Source organism: Eschrichtius robustus, chromosome 13, assembly GCF_028021215.1.
Source record: "Eschrichtius robustus isolate mEscRob2 chromosome 13, mEscRob2.pri, whole genome shotgun sequence".
Taxonomy (NCBI): Eukaryota; Metazoa; Chordata; class Mammalia; order Artiodactyla; family Eschrichtiidae; genus Eschrichtius; species Eschrichtius robustus.
Genome location: NC_090836.1, coordinates 75,771,325 through 75,791,056, shown reverse-complemented (window position 1 = coordinate 75,791,056; position 19,732 = coordinate 75,771,325). Strand labels below are relative to the sequence as shown.

Here is a 19,732-nt window from a genome sequence, read left to right as displayed (position 1 = left end):
AGAGGCTTTTGCAGTAATCTAGGTGAAGGATATTGAGGATATGTATATCTACCTTAATGCAAGCATAGCTGGGATGGAAAGAAGAGGAGGGATTCAAAAGATATTTAGGAGGTGGTAGCAATCTCACTATCACTAAATAGGTTTGCTGACCTGTCGGATGTTGGGGAGGAGGGGGAGGACCTGAGTGTAACTTCCAGGCTTCTGCAAATTCTGCTGCCTGATCTTCTTCAAACACTTGTGGTGATTTTTCCCATAAGGCATCACCTGTATAAATATGACTTTCTGAATGGAAAAATTGCTAAGTCTAAATGTAGTATAAAGTGAAAGTATCTTGGCAACTTGGAAACGCTGACACAAAGTAGCATTTCCCAAATGTCACCATTTAACTCCAGCGCTGTCTACTAGCCTACCCCTAATTATGTCAACATTTTTCCTGCTGCTTCTCCTTAAACGCCACACATTGTTTTCTCCATCTTTTTTTCCTATTCTCTTTTTCCCACCCTAGCCAAGAAAAAAAAAAAGTATCTGAAATTTCAAGGTGTTGAGAACTGAAGGGTCAATATGTTATTACCATTTATCTTTTGTTTTGCTTGTGAATGTAAGATTGGGCTCAGGGGCGAGCAAGGCCTTAGGTATACCTCAGGATCTCATTCGCATTGCTGGTGGCTGAAAGCAGGAAAGTCAGATCACCCAGGGACATTCTGTATAGCGGCAAGTGACATAGGGGACATCTCCTCCTTCCCAAGCCGGACTGCCATTCCACACAATTTCCATGTGAGCCCAGTTTGAAAACCCTCCCTTAGAGCTCTTCACTTAATGAATCTTCGGTTTTCTAGGTTGCAGTTTATTTAAACTGTATGTTGCTCTCTCTAGAGGAACAACAGGAACTTAAAATGCATGGTAGAGATTTGTTCAAAATATCATTCCGTAGCTTCCAATTAAAGCAAAGTCAGCAAATGCATTTCAGGGTGGGGACCGCTAGGTTCTCACTTGTTTAGTGTCAGCTATGACTTTAACTAACAGAACCAGCTTGGAACAGTGTCGATGAAGTGTACAGTACAACACAGCCTTTTCACACTTCTGTCAGTTTTTACAACAAACTGTTTTATATGTTTCAAAGTCTGTATACTGATAATTAAATCAAATGTTATAAATATTAAACTGTTTGTCTCCAGGAGAGGGAAATCCTCTGAATTTAAAGCTCACACAGCTCCAGTTAGAAGTGTGGACTTTTCAGCCGATGGCCAGTTTCTTGCTACAGCTTCTGAAGACAAATCTATCAAAGTATGGAACATGTATCGCCAGCGCTTCTTATATTCTTTGTACCGACACACACACTGGGTTCGCTGTGCCAAGTAAGTGCAAAGTTTCACAGTGAGGTTTCCACATTTTTTTTTCCCCGCTATAGTCCATGTTTTACCCCCCCAACTCCCAGAAAAGGAGATTGAGGGCAAATTCATTCATTCATTCATTCATTTGTTCATTCATTCAGCAAATATTTATTGTGTGCTTGCTATGTGCCGGGAACAACCGTAAACAAAATGGCCAAAAACCGCTGCTCTCATGAAGCTTATATTCTGGGGAGGGGAGACAGACAATAAACAAACAGGAAACTAGATATGGTAGGTCAGATGGTGGTAAGTGCTATGGAGAAAAACAGAGCTAGATGGGAAGGGGGGCTGCCAGTTTAAACAGGGTGTTCAGCGACTGCTCCCAGAGAGGGTGGCCTTTGAGCAGACAGGGCAGAGCCCGGACGTGCAGGCTGTTGCAGTGGTTCTCATCCTGGTTTGGTCCAGGGTAGTGGCCGTGGAGATTTCGAGAAGTGGTTGGATTTTAGATAATCTATCCAGTTGACCCTTGAACAACACAGGTTTGAGCTGCAGGGGTCCACTTATACATGCATTTTTTTCAATAGTGCCGATAAATACTAGTGTACTTCACAAACCGAGGTTGGTTGAATCCACAGCTGTGGAACCGTGAATACGGAGGAACCTTGGATTCCAAGGGCAAACTAAGTTACACATGGATTTTTGACTCTGGAGCGTTGGTGCCCCAACCCCCGTGTTGCTCAAGGGTCAGCTGTAGTTTGAAGTTACAACCAAAAGTACTTGCTGTCATGTTGGATGTGACGAGAAAGAGAGAAACCAAGAATGACTCCAATATCTTTGGCAACAGTCTGTTGGGACAAGTGCTGTTGTGTTATTAAGGTCTGCTAACAGCCGCGGAGCCCTCTATTCCTAAGACACAATGCTACAGTACTTAAAATCCGTATCTCCTTTCCCCATCGGAACTGGCCAGGGAGGGAGGAAAGGGCTGTTGTTCTAAATTCCCCATTTTACAGATGAGGAAACTAAGTTTCAGACTTAGAGTTAGAGCTCATCTAGCTGAAAGTGACAGAAACCCATTCTTTTTCACTTCTCAAGGTGGTTTTGTTGGCTGTTTGATAACCTTGGAGTTGGAAGGAGAGACCAGAACGAGAGACTCCAATGCTGTTAGCTCTCTCTAGGCCTCTCTACATGCCAGCTTTACTCTCTGAGAAACCCTAAGCTTTGAGAGGAAACTCTAAGCTTTGAGAGGAAAAGCTTCTCCCAGCTCCAGTTAGAAAAGTACCCAGGGGTGACTCTGGCCCAGCTAGGACCCTGTACCCATCCCTTCACCAGGCAGTGAGACACTGTGATTGTTCAAATTTGTCCAGGCACCCAACTGAGACAAGCTACCCTGGCTGGGGAGGAGGGGTCGTACCAACCATGTTCTCTGGTGATGCAGAGAGAGGAGAGTTCTCACAAGAAGGGGGCTGGTACAGAGGTAATCAGTGGGGGAAACTGTGAACCCTGTGGTCACCTGGATTTGTGCCCACCATATGACATACATGCCAGGTGTCCCCAGCTAGGATGTGGTGGAATGAACATATGAGCCCATCTCTCTCTGTCTTGCCTTACAGTCCAAACTCTTAACCCTTGTTATGCTCTCTGGGGGGCATTATTGCCCAGGAGGTGTTGATTATAATTTATGGTAATGAGTCTAAGCAGACTAAAAAAGGATAGAAGATCATACTTTTAGTCAATAGTTTGTTTTTTTTTTTTTCCTTCTAAAGGGCTTAGCTACTTTTGGCTCTGGCCATCTTAGTATTATTTTCTATATATGCCATATATCTGTGTGGTTACAAATATATAGATTCAAATCCCAGCCCCACCACTTACTAGCTGTATGACCTTTGGGGAAATTATCTGATTTCTCGTGCCTCAGTTTTCTTATCTGTAAAATTAGGATGATAATAGTAACCTGCCGCCTAGGTTGTCATGGTATTTAAATGAGTAAATTTAAAAGCCCACATACTAATCAGTAGATAAATCTTAGCCATCATCCCCATTACCATCATTGGACATCTCATTCTTATTTAATTTTTACATGTATTATGTAACTTGACTTGATAATTTTTCCCCACCTAAGGAGGTGGCACGTGTTATGGTCCCAAGAGGCTGGTCAAATCATTTGTATTTATTTATGAAATGATGTTGTAAATAAGAGGAGGCAGAGATCTATTATCTAGTGGTTGGGGCCTGGAGAGCAGAGGTATAGGTGGCAGGGCTGGGTACTAGGAAGGGTCATTTAGCTCCCACTATGTGCCAACTCTGGATATGTTCGGTAAAGAGACTGATTTCTGTTACTTTCATCAGGGAGCTCAACATAAGCAAAAGCACTGAATATTGATTTAACTAATCAAGACAGAATGTGTCCTCTGTATTCTGACTAATAGTAAAAGCTATTTTTTATCCACTGTGACCTATGTATCTCTGTTTCCTTTCAAAAAGAATTTAAAGTGGTTTATAATAACTGACATACCTATGTATACATCAGTCACTGGAGGGAACGGAGAGACAGTTCTATCTAGAACCACGTAACCTGGGTTAGTGCAGTTTTGGCATGAGGTGTAGGCTGAGTTTCCTGAAGCCCAGGTATTAATGGAATGATGGAGGCTGACATATTTTCATTTTCTAATAACAGGAAGGAATCCTATCAAGTTGTTCAGATAACAGAAAATTCTTCCTGGAGTAGATTCTAGGAAATACTTTATTCCTTGCCCTTGTATTGAATTATCTATGTATAATATAAATGTTAAAAAGAAAAAAAGGTAACGCTAATGTAAGATAGAACTTATGAAAGGTTGAAAGATCGCCAGTAATGTGAAATTTTTGTCATCAAAACATTCCTTTAATAAGCATAGCCCCCGATACGAGCCACACGTCTGTGCTGGGTGTTAAGTATGAAGAGATGAAAGACACCATCTTAGCCTCAAGGAGCTTTTATAATTCAAGGGAAAGAAAAAAGATATAAATAATTATAAAAGGGTGTGTCCTTTGGGAAAATGATATACATGAGGAGGGAGTGTGCGAGTGGAGCACTGAACTAGGCTTGTGTGAGGAAAAGTCAAAAGAGACATTGTGGGCCCCTAACTGGGGGGGGGGGGGGGGTGGGGCAGGGGGAGGAGAAGAGGAGGGAGTGGCGAATCATCGGCCGGGAAGCGGGTGGCAGACCTCCCAGAGGGAATCAGCGGGAGCGAGCGCCGTGGCTGAGAGAGTGTGCTGCTGTCAGCTACTCAGCTGTGGCCGAGCTCAGGAAATGAGGTGGGGTGAGGTGGAGGAGGAGACGGAAAGGCTCAGGGTCCTGGATGATGTGAAAAGACTTTGGACTTCATCCTACAGGTGATACGGAGACACCAGAGAGCTTGGAATCTGGAAGAAGCATGATCTGAGCTCTTCTTTATTAATTGGTCTATCCTACTGCCATGACTTTGCGTTTAGAGGATTGGCATGAGATAGTCCAAGATTCCTGTGCCCACATGTAGCACCTTGTTACCCTCGGGCATGTTTCAGTTCACGGCTCTCTGCCTCTGTGGAAAGTGAGGGTGTTGAGGCTCCTCCAAGTGGACTGTTGCGAGGATGAGAAATACAGGTTGACAGCGTTTGGGATTGAGTGACGCCGCAGGGCTGCCATTCCTCCAGCTGAGCCCCATCGGCTAGGGTGAAACTCGGGGAGTGGGGGGAGCCTTTGAAAATGTTGTTTTTCCTTAAATCAAGAGAAGGAAGCCATGGTGGAACTTTGCACTTTGCCTAGCATCATTCCCCGTTTTCTGGTAGTAGTGCCCACGTTTTCCCTGAGGAACCAGCCCTCCCCGACGGTCCCTCTATGTGCTGTGGTGGCCCTGTCTCCGGTCCAGCAGGAGGCTCAGCTCAGGTTTGCCATCCGGGACAGAGCATCCGCCTTCCTACAGGAGAGAGTGAGCCTTGTTAGAACTGTAGGCCTTTGTTGTGAGATTGCTATCTTGAGGCTTATTTAAACCTGAACTGCTGAGGGACGCCGTGCACAAAATACTGACCTAAGAATGATGCTGGTTCTTTCAGAGGAGAGTGGAGCTGTGAGAGGAAGACAGAAATTGTTGTCTGATTACATGGTGTGGTTTCTGGGTACAGCCATGCCTGGAATTATTAGTGGGGGTGGGGAGGGGCCGGAGAGGGAGACAGAGACCTGAGCCTTAAAATATTTCTTTTCACTCTTTTTTTTAAAAGGCACTTTCCATAGGAAGTGATAGTGAAGGAGAGTTTTGGAAAAGTGGGATTGATCCTTGCATCCAGTCATGTGCACTCGTGATTCCTGTTTTATCTCCATCCCCAACACGACCTTAGTTTTCAGCATCATTATCCCTTGTGGAGACTTTTGCAATAAACTCCTAAATGTTTTCCATGACTCCAAATTGGCACTTATTCCCTCCTTCCCCTACTGCCTCCAAAGAGACTTTTGTGAAATGCAAATCTGACTGTGCTCTTCCTCAGGTTAAAGCGGCTCGGTGACTGCTGTCCGGGCACACGTGTCCTGCCATATCTGCTCTGCCTTCCTGTTACAAGCTCGCCCTTCTTTCCTTTTCACCATTCACCTTATTGCAGATACACAAGGTTCCCCAAGTGTGCGGTGCTCTGTTATGTTCTGTGCCCCTTCACATGTTGCCTGCCATACCTGGAATGCCCCCAATTCCACCCTCCCTTCACCAGCCTGCTTTGCATCTCTTCCTCTAAGAAGTGTTTCTGACTCTCCCAGGCGGAGCCTGTTATGATTCCTTTATGCCACCACATTACCCTGTTAATGAGGTCTGTTTGCCAGTTTAGGCCTCACTTCCCTATGAGACTTTGAATTACAAGTATTTTATTCATTGTGTATTCTCATGCCAGGGACCATTCTAAATTCTGTAAATACCACAGAAAGTTAAAACAGACAAAATTCCTACTGTCATGGAACTCCTTCTATCAAAAGGAGACAGACAATAACCAAATATACTAGTGATATGTGCTCTGCAGAAAAGTGCTGTAGGGTAACAGGACAGAGAGTGACGGGGATGGGAGGTGCTCTTCTACATATGGTGGCCAGGGAAGGCAGCTCTATTAAGGTGACATGGACTGAAGTGGGGGAACTAATAAGGTGGGTATCAGGGGAGAGTGTTCAATTTAGAGTCAGGTACAGTGTGAGAGACACTGCAGAGTGTTAGTTATAGGGTGAGGAAGGCTCAGAGGAGTTGTGTAAAAATGTGGGTTGAATGAATCAATGAAAGGTTGACCGCTATTGTGCAGGTGGCTTTGGTGGGAGTTTTCATGGGCTTCTTCAGGGAAGAGTCATTTTTGTGGGTTTTTTTATACCAAGGTCAGGAGTACTATACATGCATGTTATGCATGAGGAATATTTATGTGGCTTCACTACTTTTTTGTTTTGTTTTATTTTTGATCAAATTGATAATTTTTATACTCTGCACACCTGGTCTTAATGGAATGCCTTTATTTTGCTGGTACCTTGTGGATCTGAGGGATTTATTTATTTATTTATTTATTTATTTATTTATTTATTTATCAATCAGTTGTTTTCTTACTATTTGGAGTGAGTGATTCCTGTGGAATTCCGCAGAGGCCGCTCTGGAGGAATGTTCTTTGATAACAAATTTGGCTAAATTTAATGAATAAAGATTTCATCTTTTGGCCAGCTTTCCATATATGTGCTCGACAACATGAGTTCTTTCTCACACATTTATTATCATTTTTTTTCTTGGCTCCTCTTAATGCAGATGGAGACCAAGAGAGTTGGGAGGGCCTAACTGACCACTCAGGCCCGGCCTGTCAGTGTTTGTGCAGCTTCCTGTGAGAGCTTCGCCTTGATGGGGTCGTTCTAGTCTAGGACTTTCTTCTAAATGTCTGAAGGATCAGAAGTTCTGTTTTGGCCCGAGGTGAGAAGGCTCAGGGGGAACTAAGTCAGGCTTAATAAATGGAGGAGAGTCTGAAACAGAAGTCAAATTTACAATTTATTTACAGTGACAATGCTAACTTTCAGAGGGGCTAGGGCATTTGCATGCCTCAGTCAGGGCCTTCTTCCTCTGTCAACAAAGTCAGAATAAGGGCTCAATGGGCCCTGGAACTAAGGCAAGAAAGTTCGTTGAAAAAAATCTTGTTGGATAGTTTTTTCAGGTTAGGGTAGTGAGATGGGCTTATCTCCTCCACATGTACGTACCTGCCAAGGAAGCTGCACGATCGGTTCTGCTGGTCAGGTACTCTCTTCCCTGGGCCAGGCTGGAGACACCCTGATGGATGATTGCTCTTGCTCTTGCCTCGGGTGGTTCCTGGGCACCTCCTCTCTGTTGACGTAGTATCTTTTAAGTGGTGCAGTAGAGCTGATTGGTTTCACTAGCATGGGATCCAGCAAACGTGACATAACTCCTCTGGGCCTTAGTCTGCTCCCTTATAAAATGGATACAAAGGGGTACCTTCCTCAGAGAGTCATCCTGAAAACTGAACAAGTTAATGAATGTAAATAATGTCAGCTATTAACTACCCTCACATTCTGGCCTTTTCTCCTTGGGATTCTACTGGAGTCACCTTTAGGTTGTGTTCCAAAGTCATTTCACACATTTGCACATAGTGTTTGGGGTTGCTACTATGGGTAACTACTATTAATCTTTGAATGCATTTTATGTACTTAACTATAGAGGGTAACTTTATTTTTAAGTGCTTGTGTCTGAAAATCTCTGCCTTTTAATTGGAGTGCTTAGTCCACTTAAATTTATGTAACTAGTCCTATGATTAAATTTATTTTAACACTACCATCTTGCTCTTTGTTTTCTATTTGTCTCATTTGTTTGTTTCTTTTTACTCCTTTCTTTTGGATCAATCAAGTATTTCTTAGTATCCCGTTTTTATCTCCTCTATTGTCTTTTTATTTATTTATTTATTTATTTATTTATTTATTTATTTATTTATCTATTTAAAATCTTTATTTATTTGGCTGCCTGGGGTCTTAGTTGTGGCAGGCGGGCTCCGTAGTTGCGGTTCGTGGGCTCCTTAGTTGTGGCATGCATGTGGGCTCTAGTTCCCTCACCAGGGACCGAACCTGGGCCCCCTGCATTGGGAGCATGGAGTCTTATCCACTGTGCCACCAGGGAAGTCCCTCTATTGTCTTTCTAGCTTTACTTTTGGTCTTATATTTTTGTTTAGTGGTAACCTTAGCATATCATAGTCTAGAATTAATTTTATGCCATTCTATATATAATGTTAGAACTTATAAAAGTTCTAATGTTAGAACTTAAAAAAATACATCTCCATTCACCCACCTCGTGACAGTTTTACTTCTACATATCATATATACCCATAATATATTAAGCAACCATTTTCTTCTAAAGAAACAAAAAAGGCTTTTATATTTACCTTTTCCTGCACTCTTTTCCTTTGTGTAGATCCAAGTTTCCATCTAATATCATTTCCCTTCACCCTAAAAAACTTCATTTACTGTTTCTTGTATCCCAGGACTCCTAGTGATGAATTCTCTCAGCTTTTTGTTTATCCTTTTTAAAGGATATTTTTGCTGAGATGTAGAATTTTATTTCAGTGGATAACTTTTCTTTCAGCACTTTAAAGATATCATTCCATTGTCTTCTGGTTTGCATTTTTTTTTTAAAGTGAAAGCAACAGTCATTTTTATCATTATTCCCCTGTATGTAATGTGTCTTTTTTTTCTCTGCTGCTCTAAGATTTTTTTTTGCTTAATCTTTTGTTTTTAGTGATTTGACCATGATGAACCTGGGTATGGTTTTATATATTTTTCTTGTGGTTCATTGAACTGTGTGGATCTGTGGATTGATCTTTTTTCATCATATTTAGAAAATTTTTGTCTTTTCTTCATATATTATTTCTCTGCCCTAATTTTTTTCTCATCTTTTTCTGGAACTCCAAATTCACGTTTGACCACTTGATATTGTCCCATCATTTATTGAGGCTTTGTTCATTTTCTCAAACTTCTGTTCTCTTTGTGCTTCAGTTTGCATAGTTTCTATTGGCCTGTTTTCAAGTTCCATGGTATTTTTTTCCCTGCATTGTCCAATCTATTGTAAGCTTATCCATTTCTCTGATGAGATTTTCCGTTTGTTTGCTCATTATGCCCATCTTTTCTTTTAAATCCTTGAACATATTTATAATAACAGTTTTAAAGTCCTTGTCTGTTCATTCTAACATTTATGTCATATCTTGATCAAAATTTTTTGCTTCTTTGTATTTTTTAAGTTTTTGTTGTATGCACAAACATTGCTCAATGTTTGAGAGTATGAGTTACTCTATCATCTTCTAAAAAGTGTTGAGTTTTGTTTTGGTAAACAATTAACTTTCTGCTGGCCTGGCTAGATTGTGTTGGATTTAGACTTTTTAGGGTGGATCCAGAGTGGCCTTTACTCTTGGGCTATAGTACTAGTGGACTTTCTAGGGCCTCAGCTGAATGCCTGGAGTGTTCAGCCAAATCGGTTCAGAACTTGAACATCTCTCAGTACTGTGTAACCTCAGGAATCTTTGTTTGGCTCACAGTCTCCGTTGTTCTCTGCCGAGTCTTCTTGTCCTGTGCATTATCAGGTTTGTATTTGACCAAAGACTCAGTGAGACGCCTAGGCAGATTTTGGGGGATTTCTGCTCTTCACAGGTCCTCTCACCTACCCTGCCCTCAAAATTCCAGCCCTTTAGCAGTTCTGAATTCTAATTGCTATTTCCTCTGCCCAGTGAGATTGCAGCTGTTTCCTTGGACTCTGCATCCTTATGCCATGCCTGAAAATGCTCCCGGGTAGAAATCTGGGATGGATGTTGTGTTTATCTCATTTGTTTTCTATCTCTCAAGTTTCACAGCCCTGTGCTGTCTCTTGTCCAGTGCCTACAAACAATTGTTTCATGTATTTTGCTGAGTTGTATGATTGTTTATGGTAGGGAAGTAAGTCTGATAATCATTACTGTTCCTATCCAGAATGTGAAGTTTTTGCCGAAGGAATTTAGTGGAAACTGCCAAGCCAGTTTCAAAATTTGTACGGATGAGTTAAATGTGTGAGACTAGCCAAGAAAAAAATGACCAGAAAAAATTGGAAGAAACTTGTTTAACCAGCTCTCAGAACACAGTATAGAGCTATAGAAATTAAAGTGTGGTGATCATAGTACCACGTTAGCAAAATAAGTTATAGAAAGCTCAGATGCAGATCCATATATGTTTTCTGATAAATATGGCATTTCTAATCAGTGGGGAAATGGATGAATAGTTATTTAAAATGTTAATATGAAAGAGTTATTAAGCTCTATTTACAATAGCCAGGACATGGAAGCAACCTAAGTGTCCATCGACAGATGAATGGATAAAGAAGATGTGGCACATATATACAATGGAATATCACTCAGCCATAAAAAGAAATGAAATTGAATTATTTGTAGTGAGGTGGATGGACCAAGAGTCTGTCATACAGAGTGAAGTGAGTCAGGAAGAGAAAAACAAATACTGTATGCTAACACATATATATGGAATCTAAAGAAAAATGGTTCTCAAGAACCTAGGGGCAGGACAGGAATAAAGATGCAGACGTAGAGAATGGACTTGAGGACATGGGGAGGGGGAACGGTAAGCTGGGATGAAGTGAGAGAATGGCACGGAGATATATACACTACCAAACGTAAAACAGGTAGCTAATGGGAAGCAGCCGCATAGCCCAGGGAGATCGTCTCGGTGCTTTGTGTCCACCTAGAAGGGTGGGATAGGGAGGGTGGGAGGGAGATGCAGGAGGGAGGGGATATGGGGATATAGGTATATGTATAGCTGATTCACTTTGTTATACGGCAGAAACTAACACAACAATGTAAAAGCAACTATACTTCAATAAAGATGTTAAAAAAAGATAATATTAAATAGTTGTTTAATATATTAAAATAGTTGTTTAGATGTAGTTAAGATAATTATGTTTCTATTTGGAAAAATTTAAAGTCAGGTCTGTATTGCACACCACACATTTACAAAAATTGTAGATGAATTAAACAACTAAACATTAAAAATAGTCTAAGTGATACTGCTTTTCCTTCCAATGCATGGACAGCATATTTAAATGAATGTAGAGGGTCAACAGAGCAATTATTTCTCCCTTAAGAATTTGAATTTTAAATGTGCCATGGACTTAAGTAATTAAAATTCTGTGTCTCTCTCTGGGCCTAGTACTTATTATGAGTTTGTCCCTGGAGTCCAGACCTACTCCATGTGGCACAGAGATGGTGCCCATTAGTGTAAGAAGAGATGAGTAGCTATGTTTTCTGGACTAACTATCGTTTATGATCATACATCTTGATTCACAGAAATAGTTCATATTTTTAAGATATGTCATCTATTGGGAGATATATTCATGCTTTAAAAATATAAATTACTCTAGTCTTTTTAGAAATCAATTTGCAAAATATATCAGGAGTCTTTGTTGCAGTGAGTCCACAACTGTAAATCTATCCTAAATAAATACTCTTTTGTATTTAAAGGAAAAAGCTTTGTATTTAAAGATATTGCTTTCAGTGTAATTTATAATGATGAGAAACTGGAAATAACCAAGTTTTCCAAATAAAGAAAGCTGGTTAAAAAAATTTAGATTATTATTTACCCATTAAAAGGAGAATATATGTAAGTAGTGGCATAAAAACATGTTTATGTGTGGGGTAAGAAGGGCAAAATTCAGAACTCATGATTATAATAGAAAAGGTCTGTACATGAACAAAAGATAAAGTACCTACATACATAAAATATTACATGATTTTGTTTGGGTGATGGCACTGTGGGCTTTTCTTACTTACTATATTTCCCAGTTTTTTTAAACAAGCAATTTGTCTTTAACGAGTAATGAAGAAAACATGTATCGTTTGAAATATCTACATATGCGGGTTGAGAAATATTTATTTTTAGTGGCAGATGAATTTTCTAAAAGTTCAAATTGTTACAATCCTGTATTTTAAAAAATAATGTGTGTTGTGGGATAACTTATGTTTCTTTAGGTGTCCTCAGGCAAAAAAAAGTAGCGGCTAATGAACGACTTTTCTAACTTTGTTTTTCTAGCATTAATTTTAGGGGGAATATCTGACCTTAGTTTTCAGTGTTTGGTAGTGTTACAAGTGATCTTTGATCATCTGAATTGCAAGGATTTTTCTTTATTGCAGTAAACTACATATAATATAAAATTTACCATTTAACCACTTTCAGGTATACAGTTCAATGGCATTAAGTACGTTTATGTTGTGCAAATAATTGCAAAGATTTTAAACATCAGCTTTCATTGGCTGATGAAAATCCCCTTGAAAAGTTTTTTAATGCCCTACATATTTACTGAGGACCTACTCAGTACCATATACTGTGCCTGGGGAATACAGCAGTGAGTGAATAAGACAGATGTTGTTTCTCTCTTCTTGGAGTTTACAGTCTCTTAGGGAAGCAAAAAGAATAATTGGTTGTAAGTGTGACTGTGAGCTACTCTAAGATGCATACTGGAGAGCAGACCTACTGGGGGGAGGAGTTCAGGAAAGCTTTTCCTGAGGACGTGACCCTGAGCAGAGACTTGAAGGATGAGTAAAATCCCCTTAGGTATTTAAAACTAGATAAAGAGTAGGGAGCGGTGTTTGAAGCAAAGGGAACAGCATGTGAGGGAACACCTGAGGCAAGAGAAAGACCCGAGAGAAGAGGGGTGTGGTGCCAGGAAGAGTAGGGTGATGGAGATGAAGAAACAGGAGGGCAGATCCTGGAGGACCCGGGAAGCAGTGGTAAGTGTGTCACTTTTTCCCAAGGGAAATGTGAAACCACCGAAAGGTTTTAATCAGAAAAAATTTATTTAAGATTTAAAGATCAATTTTATTGATTGTGGAGAATGGAATGTCAGCAGGGCCTGATAATGGATTGGAATGTGGCAGCAAGTGGAGGAGAAAGGAATCAAGCTTGACTCCTAGGTTTCTGTCTTGAGAAACCACTTACTGAGAAAAGGAACGCTGGAGGAGCAGTTCGGGGAGGAAGATAATGAGTTCAGATTGGGACAAGTTCAGAGTCAGAGGTGCCTGCAGGATATCCAAGAGGAAACGCTTAGTAGGCAGTTGTACTTATGGGTGGAAATCCCGGGAGAGGAGTCTGGGCGTGTAAATGATAAATGACCCAGCAATAATTAGCATGTTTCATGGCGTACTTAAATCTTCTTATGTCTCTTTCGTCTGCTTTTTGTCTCTCAGCAGTTACAGGAATGAATCCTGTTACTGCGATCAACAGACGGTTTCTCCTCTAATGCTGACCAACCCTTAAAAAGCATAACCGTTCTGCTTATTGCCTTGAACTCCAGCTTCACTATGTAAACCCACAATCCCATCAAAGCAAACTCTGAGACTGCCAATTTTTTTTTTTTTTTTTTTTAATGAGTCTATGGAAGTTTTAGGCCTGAATGCAATCCCGAATTTCTCATTATCCAAATAGAAAATGGTGGCCAGAGTGGTTATGAGTTTCACAAGGTTACATAGCTGGGCAGTTGCAAAATTGGCTTTAGAATTCAGGACTCTGTACTGACTGGGCAGTCTTATTTTCACTGCTTTTTACTGCTTTCCCCTCCTATTGAATAGCTGCTGGCTTCAGAGTACCACTTACTAATGATTTGTTTCTTAAGGGACATGAAACAGTGCCTACTCTGGTCTCAGAGCCCTGAGGGCCAGAAATGTAGGGTTGGTTGGTGTTTTTTTTTTTTTTTTGGAGAATATTTTTCTTTCTGTATTTCCTTCATTCTTTCCTTCTCTCCCACTATTCCCTTTCTATCCTCCCGTATTTTTAATTTCTTTTCTTTTTTTTACCCTACCCCCGCCCCCAGAGTTGGAGCTGGTGAGTGTGGCTGACATTGGATGCTAAATAGATATCCTTCAGCCCCTGGAGTCCAGGTTGGTCCTCAGGGACGATATCCAGTTCCTAAATGTGGCGTATCTAACCCCCAAATTAGCCTTCTGTGTCCTCCTCCTGTTTGGAGGGCTGACGGTTGAGTCACAAGCTCTCATCTCAGAAGGCTTAGCCCTTCCTCCATGCAGCTGAGTGTCTTGCAGGGGCTGTGTGCCCTTGTTCCTCCCCCACCAGCTTTATTAAGATATAATTGACATATAGCCTTGTATAAGCGTAAGGTGTACAATGTGGTGATTCGATACATGCATGTATATATTGTGTTTTTATAGACTGTTTAGTCTAATGATAAGAAATAGCCAAATGAAAATTTTGATTTCTTATGAAAGCACTTTAAAACTTCTCAGAGTTCATGGACCTGTTTGGCTTGCTAATGAACGAATAACTCAGTGACTGTGCTTATGGACATATAATTTTATATATAGTTTCAGGAACTCCATAGATGCAAAGTTAAAGAACTCCTGTTACATAACTTGGGCTACTCTCAAGGACATGTGAACCAGTTTTTCTAGAAAAAAGTTCAAGAATTCCCTCATTTTCTCCAAAGAGTACCAGTGCATTTTATGGGCTTGAATAGGAAGCAGTTAACTTCTCAGATGCCTTACAGACAGCTCACGTCTGCTGACCCATTAGTCACTGTTGACTAATGTGACATCCGTCTTCTTGACACACTTGCTGGAAGTTTTAAAAGGTGGTTAGGTGGTACTGAATTAGAGTGTTGTGTTAGAAATTTTTTTAATGTCTTGATAGAAATTTTGTATTCTCTTAATTCTTCAAATTAATAACCCCATTAGATGTTGTTTGAGCCCTGACAAAAAAAGGACTATCCTTTCCTGATCAAAGTCAGGGCAAAGAGAAGCCTGTTTTGTTGGCGCGAACCTATTTCTGATGTATCTGATTAAAAATAAAAGGGAGGAGAAGATACAAACCGCCATACTCACTTTCAACCCCTCCAAAGGCGAAAAGAGCCGACAGAGAGTTTATGCGGGGATTATACACAGTGTCCAGAGCAAATGAGAGGCCCTAACCCCGAGCCCCGCTTTGGTCGTGCAGAGGGGGGAGGTAGAAACGCCCCCCTCAGGCACCACCTTCTTTCATCCCAGTCGACTCCTCCACTCCTTACTTATCTGAGGTTCACATTCCCTTCATTTCTCTAGTGCAGGGGAAATTTCTCCCAGGCTATGGCCCCTCCTGCTCAGGATGAATTTCTGGCTGGTCAAGATACCTTCTTTTCCTGATTCACAAGTTTCTTTAAAATCCTGTTTCTTCTGTGGAGCGTCTGGTAACTAATTGGCACCTTTTTGTTACCAACTCTGTTCTTACCGTTATCTAAAGTTATATTATTTGTGTGCCCTCCCTCCTTCCTAGTATGAAAGCCTCATGAGAGTAGGGGTCTTAGCAGTCTCCTTCACCGTGGTATTCCTAGTACCCAGGCCAGTGCCCAGTGCCTGGTTCTGGCAGGTGCTCAGTAAATATTCGAATGAGCCAATGAATGACTATCTTCCCCATAAACTCCTCAAGGACACTGATCAGGTATGGCAGCAGACACACAGATTTTTGTTAAAGGATTGTCTAGTGGTTAGCCTATCAGGCAGAGCCCAGCCATATAGCCTCCTAAGAGCATTGCCTGTGGTTTTCCTCCACTTTAGAACTTTCTGTGGTTACACAAGCCACGCAGAACTTCCTGTGCTGTACTTTGGCGAGTAAAAGAAACTTTCCTTTCTGTCAGAGACTTAAACAGAGTGGCTGAGAGATTTGGCTCTGGAGCCAGACTGCCTAATTCACATCTTCCTGGCTGTGTGACTGGCAGTTACTGATCCTTTATGTGCCTTGGTTTATTCATCTGTAAATTGAGGCCGGCGATAGCAATTGTTTTGTAGGGTTATTCTGAGGATTAAATGAGTTGCTACAGGTAAAGTGTTAAGAACCATTCTAGGACACAGATGCTCAGTAAATGTTGACAGGATAATGATGATGATGGTGGTGGTGGTGGTATTTGGCCAATAATGTCATAGAATGAGTATATTTGTACTTTGTTTTTAACCTAATCCTTCCATTCTATTACATTTTTTTCATCATTGCTTTCTTAAAATGTCAGAATCAACTCATCTCCTAGAAATATTCTTATCATTTAGAATGCTCACATTAAATAATTTTTTTAAAAGATAGCTTATTAATAAACACAATTTGATTTCTTACATTAGTTCTTTACAAGTACTATGCAAAGTTTATTTTCATGGGGATACTGTATAGGTTTTTCTTCCCCAGTGTCTATACAAAATAAGTTACATCTATTTGGAGCATTTCTGTAAAACTGTCTTTCATATTTGAATCTTCCTCACATATTTTCCTAAAGGAAAAGATTAATAAAATATTATTATAAAATCAAGCTGAACTGCCCAGTGTGGAAGATATTTCCTTGCAAGGTTATTTTCTTGAATTTTTAAAAACCATCTCACATAGAACTTAATTATGCATCTATGTTGCTTTTAAAATATGGTGAATTCATAAATTCCAGATTGAAAGTTTCTGTTAGGAAGAATTATTTTTAGGCCAACCTTAAGAATGGGAGGGGCAGGGGAGGGGACAGTGAGAAAACAAAAAGAAAAACCTTCACTTATAATCCACACCCTTAGTTAATGACTTTTATAGTAATCTGGGCAGAGAGGGAAACTACAAATAAAATTGAAACATAATTGGTCTATGACCTAAATCTGTCTTTTTTGGTTTTTGTTATTGCTAAAATATTAATATCAAAATTACTGTTCATAGTTTCTTTTTTTTTTAATTTTTGAATTTAATTTAATTTATTTTTTTTATACAGCAGATTCTTATTAGTCATCAATTTTATATACATCAGTGTATACATGTCAATCCCAATCGCCCAATTCAGCACACCACCACCCCCCCACCGCCGCTTTCCCCCCTTGGTGTCCATACATTTGTTCTCTACATCTGTGTCTCAATTTCTGCCCTGCAAACCGGTTCATCTGTACCATTTTTCTAGGTTCCACATACATGCGTTAATATACGATATTTGTTTTTCTCTTTCTGACTTACTTCACTCTGTATGACAGTCTCTAGATCCATCCACGTCTCTACAAATGACCCAATTTCATTCCTTTTTATGGCTGAGTAATATTCCATTGTATATATGTACCACATCTTCTTTATCCATTCGTCTGTCGATGGGCATTCAGGTTGCTTCCATGACCTGGCTACTGTAAATAGTGCTGCAATGAACATTGGGGTGCATGTGTCTTTTTGAATTATGGTTTTCTCTGGGTATATGCCCAGTAGTGGGATTGCTGGGTCATATGGTAATTCTATTTTTAGTTTTTTAAGGAACCTCCATACTGTTCTCCATAGTGGCTGTATCAATTTACATTCCCACCAACAGTGCAAGAGGGTTCCCTTTTGTCCACACCCTCTCCAGCATTTATTGTTTGTGTATTTTCTGATGATGCCCATTCTAACTGGTGTGAGGTGATACCTCATTGTAATTTTGATTTGCATTTCTCTAATAATTAGTGATGTTGAGCAGCTTTTCATGTGCTTCTTGGCCATCTGTATGTCTTCTTTGGAGAAATGTCTATTTAGGTCTTCTGCCCATTTTTGGATTGGGTTCTTTGTTTTTTTAATATTCAGCTGCATGAGCTGTTTATATATTTTGGATATTAATCCTTTGTCCGTTGATTCGTTTGCAAATATTTTCTCCCATTCTGAGAGTTGTCTATTCGTCTTGTTTATGGTTTCCTTTACTGTGCAAAAGCTTTTAAGTTTCATTAGGTCCCACTTGTTTATTTTTGTTTTTATTTCCATTATTCTAGGAGGTGGATCACAAAAGATCTTGCTGTGATTTATGTCAAAGAGTATTCTTCCTATATTTTCCTCTAAGAGTTTTATAGTGTCCGGTCTTACATTTTGGTCTCGAATCCATTTTGAGTTTATTTTTGTGTATGGTGTTAGGGAGTGTTCCAATTTCATTCTTTTACATGTTGCTGTCCAGTTTTCCCAGCACCACTTATTGAAGAGACTGTCTTTTCTCCATTGTATATCTTTCCCTCCTTTGTCATAGATTAATTGACCATAGGTGCGTGGGTTTATCTCTGGGCTTTCTATCCTGTTCCATTGATCTATGTTCCTGTTTTTGTGCCAGTACCATATTGTCTTGATTACTGTAGCTTTGTAGTATAGTCTGAAGTCAGGGAGTCTGATTCCTCCAGCTCCGTTTTTTTCCCTCGAGACTGCTTTGGCTATTCGGGGTCTTTTGTGTCTCCATACAAATTTTAAGATTTTTTGTTCTAGTTCCCTAAAAAATGCCATTGGTAATTTGATAGGGATGGCATTGAATCTGTAGATTGCTTTGGGTAGTATAGTCATTTTCACAATATTGATTCTTCCAATCCAAGAACATGGTATATCTCTCCATCTGTTGGTATCATCTTTAATTTCTTTCATCAGTGTCTTAGAGTTTTCTGCATTAAGGTCTTTTGTCTCCCTAGGTAGGTTTATTCCTAGGTATTTTATTCTTTTTGTTGCAGTGGTAAATGGGAGTGTTTCCTTAATTTCTCTTTCAGATTTTTCATCATTAGTGTATAGGAATGCAAGAGATTTCTGTGAATTAATTTCGTATCCTGCAACTTTACCAAATTCATTGATTAGCTCTAGTAGTTTTCTGGTGGCATCTTTAGGACTCTCTATGTATAGTATCATGTCATCTGCAAACAGTGACAGTTTTACTTCTTCTTTTCCAATTTGTATTCCTTTTATTTCTTTTTCTTCTCTGATTGCCGTGGCTAGGACTTCCAAAACTATGTTGAATAATAGTGGTGAGAGTGGACATCCTTGTCATGTTCCTGATCTTAGAGGAAATGCTTTCAGTTTTTCACCATTGAGAATGATGTTTGCTGTGGGTTTGTCGTATATGGCCTTTACTATGTTGAGGTAGGTTCCCTCTATGCCCACTTTCTGGAGAGTTTTTATCAGAAATGGGTGTTGAATTTTGTCAAAAGCTTTTTCTGCATCTATTGAGATGATCATATGGTGTTTAGTCTTCAATTTGTCAATATGGTGTATCACATTGATTGATTTACGTATATTGAAGAATCCTTGCATCCCTGGGATAAGTCGCACTTGATCATGGTGTATGATCCTTTTAATGTGTTGTTGGATTCTGTTTGCTAGTATTTTGTTGAGGATTTTTGCATTTGTATTCATCGGTGATACTGGTCTGTAATTTTCTTTTTTTTGTAGTATCTTTGTCTGGTTTTGGTATCAGGGTGATGGTGGCCTCATAGAATGAGTTTGGGAGTGTTCTTTCCTCTGCAATTTTTTGGAAGAATTTGAGAAGGCTGGGTGTTGGCTCTTCTCTAAATGTTTGATAGAATTCACCTGTGAAGCCATCTGGTCCTGGACTTTTGTTTGTTGGAAGATTTTTAATCACAGTTTCAATTTCATTACT

General features: G+C 40.0%; 1 protein-coding gene across 3 annotated transcripts in view; it reads left to right on the top strand.

Annotated features, from left to right (window-relative positions):
* Positions 1 to 19,732, top strand: part of POC1B (POC1 centriolar protein B) — a 107,117-nt gene that overhangs the window by 25,457 nt on the left and 61,928 nt on the right. For all 3 annotated transcript variants that reach the window (XM_068561888.1, XM_068561889.1, XM_068561887.1), the window contains exon 4: positions 1,176 to 1,355. In XM_068561888.1, coding sequence (XP_068417989.1) covers positions 1,176 to 1,355 — 180 coding nt within the window. The remainder of the gene's footprint in view (positions 1 to 1,175; positions 1,356 to 19,732) is intronic.